Raw genomic sequence first — 10758 nt, 5'->3', positions numbered from 1 at the left:
GGTGGTGAATGCCTGTAATCCCAGCTACTCAAGAGGCTGAGGCAGGAGAATTGCTTAGAGGTGGAGGTTGCAGTGAGCTGAGATCATACCATTGTACTCCAGACTGGGCAACAAGAGTGAAACTCTGTCTCAAAAAAATTTTTTTAAATAATAAAGTAAAATTTTATGGATATGTTTTCTTCCCCAAGCATCTATTCCATCCCCAGAGAATGCATTCCCCATTATGATTTGATGTATATGTCCAGCTCATGTTTTTCTACTTTAGTTATATGTGTAGTCAGTTCTCTGTATCCCTGAGTTCTGTGTCTGAGGATTCAACCAATCACAAATTGGAAATATTTGGGGAGAGGAAGGACAAGAAAATAAATAAATAAATAAATAAGTTAAACACAAAAAATGCAACGTAACAACTATTTACATAGCATATGTAGTATTAAGGTATTATAAGTAATATAAAAATGATTTAAAGTATACAAGAGAATATGCATAGGTTATATGCAAATATTATACCATTTCATATATTTTATGTAGGGGAGCTAGGCACCTTCATATTTTGGTATCCGTGGGGATTCCTGGAACCAATCTCTTGCAGATACCAGGGGGCAACTATACTCACATGTGTGTCTACAAATGGTTATTTTATACAGTTTTAAAAATTTATGTATATGGTATGTTGTACCATCAAGTTAATGCAACTTGCTTTTAATGTTTTGCAACTTGCTTTTTTTTGTTTGAAATTTTGTTATGTTTCTATTTCTTTTGAGTCTCTAGTTAAAATAGTAATCCATCCTGTGAATGTGCCAAACTATCTCTGTTCTCAAGCTGATGGAGGACACTTGGCGTTGTTTCCAATTTTTTTGTTTCCAATTGTTTTCTGGGGTTTTTTTTTTTTTGAGATAGAGTTTCGTTCTTGTTGCCCAGGCTGGAGTGAAATGGCACAATCTCGGCTCACCGAAACCTCTGCCTCCTAAGTTCAAGCGATTCTCCTGCCTTGGCCTCCCAAGCAGCTGGGATGATAGGCAAGCGCCACCACGCCCAGCTAATTTTTTGTATTTTTAGTAGACCCGGGGTTTCTTCTCCATGTTGGTCAGGCTGATCTTGAACTCCTGACCTCAGGTGATCTACCCGCTTTGGCCTCCCAAAGTGCTGGGATTACAGGCATGAGCCAACTGCGCCTGGGCCAATTTTTCTCTTTTATACGTAATGCCACAAGGAATAACCTTGAATTTGTTCCATTGTGCAAACATGCAAGGATTTCTCGTGGCTGGAAATACTGGGTCATAGGATATATGCAATTCTTATTTTACTAGATAGGAAAGTTCCCTTTTCTACATTTGAGAGCACTTGCTATTGTATTTTACAAATTTACTGTCATTACTTGTATCATTTTATTGGTGAGTTTGGTTCATTTGGGCTTAGAAATCATTTGAATTGGTAAGTAGGGGTAGTAGTTCTGTGATTTCTTTGAGGTGATTGTAGACTGGTAAATTTCTGAGAAGAAAAAGGAAAATCAAAGGCTGAGTGCCGTGGCTGACATCCTTATAATCCCAGTATTTTGGGAAGCCAAGGTGGGCGGATCACTTGAGGTCGGGAGTTCAAGACCAGCCTGGCCAACATGGTGAAACCCTGTCTGTACTAAAAATACAAAGAAATTGGCCAGATATGGTGGTGGGTGCCTGTAATCCCAGTTACTTGGGAGGCTGAGACACAAGAATCGCTTGAACTTGGGGGGTAGAGATTACAGTAAGCTGAGATTGCACCACTGTACTCCAGCCTGGGTGACAAAGTAAGACTCCGTCTCAAAAAGAAGAAAAGAAAATTACTTGAATAAATGGATGCTTGTTTTATTTTTAAAAAATTAAGAAAATGCTAACGAAAGGGCAGCATAGGGCAGAGAGTAATGGGTTTTGAGTCAGAAGCCTTGACTTTAGCTCCTGGTTCAATAGCATAAAATGGGTTTAATATATCTTCCCTGCTGACCTCACACAGTTGTCAGATTTAGTGAGAGAGAATTTTTGAAAGCAGTTTTGCATACTAAAGCAATAGCCAAAGTATTATGAAAGAAGTAAAACAATTTTGTTTCCTGAGTCTATAAAGACTATTGTGGGCCACCTGCTTTACAGCTTGTTCATAAGTAGGTGAATGAAATCGAAAAGATTAGCCTCTGGCCAGTATTAAGGACATTCCTCTTTGAATAGAGAAACAGGGCCTTGGAGGGTGGGTATGAGTAGGGGAGTCCCGTACAGTCAGTCCGTGGCCACTTGGGGGAGATGGTTTCAAACTTGAAGTCTTATCCAAAGGTGGGTTTACTCTATTTCCTTTCTGCAAACAGTGAGCTGGAGGATGGCCATACTGCTCTTAACACTCACTCTGTTAGCCCCATGGAGAAGATTAAACATTACCAGGCCGGCCAGACTGTTACTTGCTTCTTAAAGAAGGTAAGTAGTTTTGCCACCCTGCTATAAGATGTCATTCTTCTTTCAGAAGAGAAGGGCGTGACAGTGGAGAGAAAGGCCATTAGCAGAGAAAGGCATTGAGTCTGTGCTACCATGCTGGGGTTGTGGGAGACAGTACATGGCCTCTGCCACTAGAGAAATTCTGGTCTAATTAGGGAGCTAAAATATGGCTTACACACAATTAGCAAGCAGCTCATCAAAATTTTTTTTCTTTTTGAGACGAAGTCTCGCTCTGTAGCCCAGGCTGGAGTGCAGTGGCACGATCTCTGCTCACTGCAACTTCTGCTTCCTGGGTCCCGGTTCAAGCAATTCTCCTACCTCAGCCCCCAAGTAGCTGGGATTACAGGCACAAGCCACCATGCCCAGATAATTTTTGTTTTTTTTTTTTTTTTTAGTAGAGATGGGGTTTCACCATGTCAGCCAGTCTGGTCTTGAACTCCTGGCCTTGTGATCCGCCCACCTCAGCCTCCCAAAGTGCTGGGACTACAGACATAAGCCTCCGTGCCCGGCAACAGCTCATAATTTTTTAATATGTTGGTGGATTAGTTGTAGAAATGGAAAGCAAAATATAGGGCAAGATTTAGAATATAAATATATATAATTTTGATTTTAGATTCATGTTTTTCATAAGGTTCAGGTGTACTATAAAACAACATGAAGTTGGGTGCCAGATTATGTGTTCTAAACCTAGCGAGAACAGGAGTTCAGAAAGGGAAGAAAGCAGGGCAGCCTGTACCGGTTGAAACATATAGGAGAGGCAGCTGGATTGGGCTTGACTTTGAAGAATAACACCTCTTCATTATTGCCAGATTCCTCTTTGATGAGCATCTCTGAACATGATCGTCACTGACGCTTGATCCCTTCAGTTACCTATTGTCTGTAGACACACATTCATAAGCCCCAGATGCCTTAATGTGGCAGATAAGGCTCTTCATAATCTGACCCCCAGTCATTCTGAAAACCTCCTCTTTTTCCCTTCCTGTCTTTATTCATGCTGGTTTCTACATCTGGAATACCCTCTATTCATTCTGTTGCCTTCTGCCCTTCAAGGTTCAGCATAGGTAACCTTCCGTCATTACCAGTTCTGTAGCATGTTGTACTTCCTACACGTTGCTTGCTGCTGTAGTTATTTGCCCACTGATTTGACTTACTGCTTGTAGGCTGTAATCTCCTTGAAGGCAGGCCATGGCTTTTGTTTATCACTATGATGCCATGTTCATAGCAGCTGCTTGATAAATGATTTGTTAAATTGACCTGAAATTGGAGTATGTATTTAGGGCAAGACATTGCCCTAAATAAATAAACAGTGAAGAATCCAAATCTGAATTGGTTTGGAAACAAAAAATTGGCCTCTGGAGATGGTTAACAATCACTGGGCACAGCTGAGCTTGGAGGTCTGCGGGATTGGTTCTCTGGCTTGAGGACATCTCTGAAATCTCTTTTGCCTCCTGGTCAGCTTAGACCCTAGGAGAGATCTGTGTTCTGCTAGGCTGGCAAAGGCTCTGAGCTGGAATCTGAGGGAAGCCAGCGAGAAGTGGAGGTTGGGCAGGGGCAGTGGGATGGAACAGTGCATTCCTGTCCCTTGCAAAACTGTTGTACCAGGGCCCTTTCCACCTTGTGGTTTTAGGAAAGTTTTAATGGCAGGAAACCTTGTATTATATTTGCCCTACTCTTGTTTCCTTTTTTTCCCTCAGTACAATGTGGTGAAGAAATGGCTTGAGGTGGAGATTGCCCCAGACATCCGCGGGAGAATTCCCTTATTGCTCACTTCTCTCAGCTTCAAGGTCAGTGTGCTTGAGATTCCTGCAGAGGGGACCCAAGTTCCCTAAGCTTGGCTCAGTGTCTGGTGTGTGGGTTCACAGTGGGCTTAAGTAACCCTATGCTTATTTAAGGATTGGTTTGAGAGATACTTGCTATGGAGACTTAAATGCTTTGGTTTTGGATGAATGACAGTGTTTCTGCAAGCATCACAGGAGTTTTCTTATCCTTCCAGGTGCTGAAGCATCCAGATAAGAAGTTCCGGGTTGGCCAGGCCCTGAGGGCCACCATTGTTGGCCCAGATTCCTCCAAGGCTTTCTTACGCCTCTCCCTCATAGGTGCGGGAATGAAACTCCGAGGTTGGGGACGGGAAGCAGGCAGGAAGGGATGGGATGGGTTTTCAGTTATTGCTCAAGTTGGAGGACCCCTTCAGTATTGGAATCCTCAGAAAGCCTGGTGTGGGACCTTCTTGGAGCAGTTTTTCTCTTGGGCTTTGCTCTGGCCCAGTTACTTCACTACTCTTTGCATTACCTTTACCTACACAGGTGTTTTTTCAAGTCCCTCGGAAAGGGTTGTCTACCTGGGCCTGCATTCTTGGCTACATGGCAGGGTGATCTCAGTCTAGATGGTTCTGGATCACTCAGCCTGGATACCCCAAGTCTGGGCAGCCTCCACCTTCCCCAGCCTGTGTATGGCCAGCATTCCCACTCCTCCCTTGGCTCATTTCCTCTTCTCTGAGTCAAGTTGGTTTTTCCACCAGGTCCGCACAAGCTTGAGAAAGGGGAAGTGGCCATAGGCCGAGTGGTGAAGGTGACTCCCAATGAGGGGCTGACCGTCTCCTTCCCCTTTGGGAAGATAGGAACAGTCAGTCTATTTCACATAAGTGACTCCTACTCTGAGACGCCCCTGGAAGACTTTGTCCCCCAGAAAGTTGTCAGGTAAGTGAAGCGTTCTTCCTCTTTTCACCTTTCTGTGGAATTGGTGGATTTAAAAAAATTCAATGTAGTAATACATGACTTTTTATCAGAAAAATCAAGTCTATCAAATAGAAAATGAAAATTTGTCACCTGTTTCTCTACTACTTTTTGCCGTTATGTACTTTGATGTCTATCTTTCTACACTTTAATGCATTTAATTTTTCTTTATATAAATAATAGAATATCATTTTATATACTTTTTTTCATAGAAGTTTAGCATCGATTTTTTTTTCCTTTTCCATGCTAATATATCAAAATCTATTTTGTCCTTTTACCTTATTTTAAAACTTTTTAAAAAATTATTATTATTATTTTTTTTTGAGACAGAGTCTCTCTCTGTCTCCAGGCTGGAGTGCAGTGTTGCGATCTCTGCTAACTGCAGCCTCTGCCACCTGGGTTCAAGCGATTCTCTTGCCTTAGCCTCCCAAGGAGCTAGGATTACAGGCGTCGTACCACCACACCCAGCTAATTTTTGTATTTTTAGTAGAGATGGGGTTTCACCTTGTTGGCCAGGATGGTCTCGATCTCTTGACCTCATGATCCGGCCATGTAGGCCTCCGAAAGTGGTGGGATTATAGGCATGAACCACTTCGCCTGGCCGACAATACTTTTTTTGATAGACAGTAATATTGAAGTATCTTTGAACGTGCGCGCGCGCGCACGCACACACACACACACACACACACACACACACACACATTTTTTTTTTTAATTGAGACTGTCTTACTCTGTCACCCACGCTGGGGTGCAGTGGTGCAATCTCAGTTCACTACAGTCTCCGCCTCCCAGGTTCAAGTGATTCTCCTGTCTTAGGCTCCTGAGTAGCTGGGACTACAGGTGTGTGCCATCGCATCTAGCTAATTTTTGTACTTTTAGTGGGGACAGGGTTTCACTGTGTTGGCCAGGCTGATCTTAAACTCTTGAACTCAAGTGATCCACCTGCCTCAGCCTCCCAAAGTGCTGGGATTATGGGCGTGAGCCACTGTGCCTGGCCCTTATGCATATATTTGGATACTAATACAGGTATGTTTGGTAAATAAATTCCTAGAAGTGAAATTGATGAATTACATATCCTCCAAAAGGACTGTGCTAATTTATGTCCCCATTAACAGTAAATATGACTGTCCATTTCTCACACCGCTATTGGCACTGGATATTTTAAATTTTTATCTTAGCCATTGGTTCAGCCAAAATTGGTCTCTTGGTTTTTTTTTTTTTGTTTTTTTTTGAGATGGAGTCTCGCTCTGTTGCCCAGGCTGGAGTGCAGTGGAGTAATTGTGGGTCTGGTTTTTGTTTGTTTGTTTGTTTTTTGGGACAGAGTCTCACTCCGTCACCCAGGCTGGAGTGCAGTGGCACAATCTTGGCTCACTGCAACCTCTGCCTCCTGGGTTTAAGAAATTCTCGTGCCTCAGCTACCCAAGTAGCTGGGATTACAGGTGTTGTGCCACCATGCCTGGCTAATTTTTCTGATTTTAGTATAGAGATGGGGTTTCACCATGTTGGCCAGGCTGGTCTCAAACTTCTGGGCTCAAGTGATCTGCCTGCCTCGGCCTTTCAAAGTGCTGGGATTACAGACTTGAGCCACGGCACCCAGCCAGTTAGAGTTTTAAGACTGTTTTATCACTGGGGAACCTGAAGGTCAAAACAAGACAAAATAATAATAAAAATAAAAAGACTATTTTAATATCCTGAATAAACTAAACTTGAGTAGACAGATTTTAGCTGGATCTAGTAGTCAACTGACAGTAGAGTAGATGCCGTTGGAGGCAGAGACTAGAAAACAGTAGTTGCCCTATCCTGTCTCAGCTGTCCCAGCCACCAGCACCTACCTGCCTAAATTCTCAACCACTTACAACCACCGCACAGCATAAACAGGCCTAGGGGCTGGGAGAAGACGAAGAATGAGTCCTAGAGAAAACCAGGATCATCTCTGGTTTCTCTTGAGGCTTAGATAATGAGGTTGTGGTTTTAAATGTGTTTTATTGTGGTCAAACCTATGATGAATTACTTGCCTAAAGGTAGATGGTCCCTTGAGGTCCTGTCCAGCTCTGATGGTCATAATGGCAAGTATCAAAGGTAGACATCTGTTGTGGGAAAATTTTGGACTGTATTGTTACTGAGTTCCTATCTACCTCTAGGAATCTGTATATTATGGTTTTGGACTACTAATTGCCATTTTAGATGAAATGTTTAGAAATGCAACCGGGTGGCTGGGTGCAGTGGCTCATGCCTATAATCCCAGCAATTTGAGAGGCTGAGATGGGTGGATCTCCTGAGGTCGGGAGTTTAAGACCAGACTGGCCAATGGGGTGAAACCCTGTCTCTACTAAAAATACAAAAATTAGCTGGGCGTGGTGGCCTGTGCCTATAATCCCAGCTACTCAGGAGGCTGAGGCAGGAGAATTGTTTGAACCTGGGAGGCAGCGGTTGCAGTGAGCCAAGATCACGCCACTGCACTCCAGCCTGGGCAATGAGCAAAACTCCATCTCAAAAAACAAACAAAAAAATGTGGCTGGGCATGGTGGTTCACACCTGTAATCTGGGTACTTTGGGAGGCCAATGCGAGGGCGGGTCACCTGAGGTCAGGAGTTTGAGGACAGCCTGACCAACATGGAGAATCGCCGTCTCTATTAAAAATAAAAAATTACCCAGGCATGGTGGCACATGCCTGTAATCCCAGCTACTCAGGAGGCTGAGACAGGAGAATTGTTTGCACCTGGGAGGCGGAAGGTTGCGGTAAGCTGATACTGCGCCATTGCACTCTAGCCTGGACAACAAGAGCAAAACCCTGTCTCAAAAAAGAAAAGAAAAAAAAAAAAAAAACAGAAATGCAACCTGTTGTCCCTCCTTGAAGCCTCACTGACCCGCCTCCTCTGAACTGCTCTTGTGTGTCTACGGTATTAGTACCTAGCTGATCCCTTGGGCATGATCTCCTGGGGTTGGTCTGTCTCTCTGCTGAGATCAGATGTTCTCAGGACCTAACACAGAGCTGGTTCTTCTCTTAAGGACATACCGTATAGGTCTGTGAGACTTTCTTTTCTTCTTTCATCCCTCCCTCCCTCTCTTCCTCCCTTCCCTCCCTTCCCTTCCTTCCTTCCCTTTCTTTCTTCCTTTCTTTTCTTTTTCAGGGTCTTACTCAGTTGCCCAGGCAAGAGGGCAGGGGTGTAATCACAGCTCACTGCAACCTCAAATTCTTGGGCTCAAACAATCCTGTCCTCAGCCTCCTGAGTAGTTGGGACTACAGGTGTATGACACCACACCTGGCTTTTAAAATTTTTATTTATTCATTTTTTGAGATGGAGTCTTGCTTTGTTGCCCAGGCTGGAGTGCAATGGCACGATCTTGGCTCACTGCAACCTCTGCCACCCGGGTTCAAGCGATTCTTCTGCCTTAGCCTCCTGAGTAGCTGGGATTACAGGAGCAAGCCAGCATGCCTGGCTAATTTTTGTATTTTTGTTAGAGATGGGGTTTCAGCATCTTGTCCAGGCTGGTCTTGAACTCCTGACCTCATGATCCACCCGTCTCAGCCTCCCAAAGTCTGGGATTACAGGTGTGAGCGACTGCTCCTGGCCCACACCTGGCTCTTTACAAAGAAATTTTTGTAGAGACCGGGTCTCACTTTGCTGCCCAGACTGGTCTTGAGCTCCTAGTTTCAAGCAGTCCTCCTGCCTCAGCCTCCCAAAGTGTTGGGATTATAGGGGTGAGCCACCAGACCTAGCCCCAACACCTTTGTTAGGTAGAAAAGGAAGTAGTGTTATTTCTATTTAATAGACTAGTAAACTGAGGCCCACAGAGGTGACATGACTTGTCCGGAGTCCCTCAGCAGGTTTTCAACAGAATGAAGAAACATAACCAGTCTCCTGTTTCCTCACTCTTGCCTGGTGATCTGCCTGGAGGAGAGAAGCTGATACCCTCTGCTCTTCACAGACGCTGAAAATTGAGCATTTTCTTCTCTTTTGCCTTCATTCAGATGTTACATCCTGTCCACTGAAGACAATGTATTGACTTTGTCGCTGCGATCATCCAGGTGGGTTTCTGTGTTGTTGGGACAAGAAAGGAGGAAGACCTACTCAGGACCAAGGGGAGGCCACATGTATCTGACACAGAATTTTGGGCTTCCCACCTTCTCTCATCACTTTTTATCCTGAACCTTTTTGACTCAGAAAAGCTGAAGCTGTTCAGATTGCTGCAAGAACCCTGTCTGCTCAGGTTCTTGTTTCCCAGGGAAAGGGTCAGCTATCCAAATGTGGGTGTCCAAGGTTGCAGATGGTAGTCCTGATGAGGGGAGATGCTTTAGCCTCCAGGGTTCCATTGTGGGGGTGTGCATGGCATGAATGGGATTGGCTTGAGGTCAGCTTGCTCTGTGGTTAGACTTCGATGTCCATGAGGCCAAGGCTTTAGGTTTGACCTCTCTGGCCTGCTCCGCCTCTCACCATTTCTACATAGCTGGCTCACAGACACCTGCCTCTGGCCTGACAAGGTGTTAGGAGAGGGTAGAGTTGGGCTCTAAACGTTACATCCTACCAACAGGTCCAGAGGCGTATTCTTACTTACAAAGTATGATGATTGCAGATATATTGGGGGCGGCATGGGACAGAGGAGGTTAAAGGTGTGTATATAACCTTTTATTCCTTTAGAACAAACCCGGGGACAAAAAGCAAAGTAGAAGATCCAGAGATCAACTCCATCCAGGACATTAAGGAAGGGCAGCTTCTGAGAGGCTATGTGAGGTCCATCCAGCCGCATGGTGTGTTCTTTGGGTGAGTGAGGTGGGTTTGACCTGGACCCAGGTGCCTTCCCTGAGCCTGTCTTGGTCTGGGGTCCCCTGCATTCATCAGTCAACTTCTTTGATGGCAGTATGAAGGGAGGAGAGTTTATAAGTCCCTACTAATTTTTAAAATGCCAAGTTTTCTAATACTTTTAAAACAAGTGGTGTTTGGCAAAGAATATGGCATTTCTAATTTCTATTCTAAATAAATCTGGGGCCAGGCACAGTGGCTTATGCCTGTAATCCTAGCACTTTGAGAGGCTGAGACGAGAATCACTTGAAGGCCAGGAGTTCAAGACCAGGCTGCGCAACAAAGCAAGACCCCTATCTCTCAAAAAAAAAAGTAAAAATTAGCCAGGTATGGTAGCATGAGCCTGTAGTCCCAGCTACTTGGAAGGCTGAAGCGGGAGGATTTCTTGAGCCCAGATATAGGCTGGGTGCAGTGGCTCACACGTGTAATCCCAGCAATTTGGGAGGCCGAGGCAGGTAGATCACGAGGTCAGGAGTTCAAGACCAGCCTGATCAACATGGTGAAACCCTGTCTCTACTAAAAATAGAAAAATTAGCTGGGCATGGTGGTGTGTGCCTGTAATCCCAGCTACTGGGGAGGCTGAGGCAGGAGAATGGCTTGAACCCAGGGGGCAGAGGTTGCAGTGAGCCAGGATTGTGCCACTGCACTCCAGCCTGGCTGACAGCAAGACTGACTCAAAAAAAAAGTTCTGGTTGAGTAACTTTGCTTCTCTGCTCATATCTATGCCCAAGTTTTTTCAGTTTCAACACCAGAGGCTATTGTGTGTAA

General features: G+C 44.6%; 1 protein-coding gene across 3 annotated transcripts in view; it reads left to right on the top strand.

Annotated features, from left to right (window-relative positions):
- Positions 1–10758, top strand: part of PDCD11 (programmed cell death 11) — a 56341-nt gene that overhangs the window by 38188 nt on the left and 7395 nt on the right. For all 3 annotated transcript variants that reach the window (XM_017531139.2, XM_017531138.2, XM_017531137.2), the window contains 6 exons: positions 2333–2438; positions 4151–4240; positions 4450–4552; positions 4975–5152; positions 9162–9218; positions 9829–9951. In XM_017531139.2, coding sequence (XP_017386628.1) covers positions 2333–2438; positions 4151–4240; positions 4450–4552; positions 4975–5152; positions 9162–9218; positions 9829–9951 — 657 coding nt within the window. The remainder of the gene's footprint in view (positions 1–2332; positions 2439–4150; positions 4241–4449; positions 4553–4974; positions 5153–9161; positions 9219–9828; positions 9952–10758) is intronic.

This window comes from Cebus imitator, unplaced genomic scaffold, assembly GCF_001604975.1.
Source record: "Cebus imitator isolate Cc_AM_T3 unplaced genomic scaffold, Cebus_imitator-1.0 Scaffold71, whole genome shotgun sequence".
Classification (NCBI taxonomy): domain Eukaryota; kingdom Metazoa; phylum Chordata; class Mammalia; order Primates; family Cebidae; genus Cebus; species Cebus imitator.
Note: the sequence above shows the minus strand (reverse complement) of the source record. Positions and strands in the feature narration are given on the sequence as shown.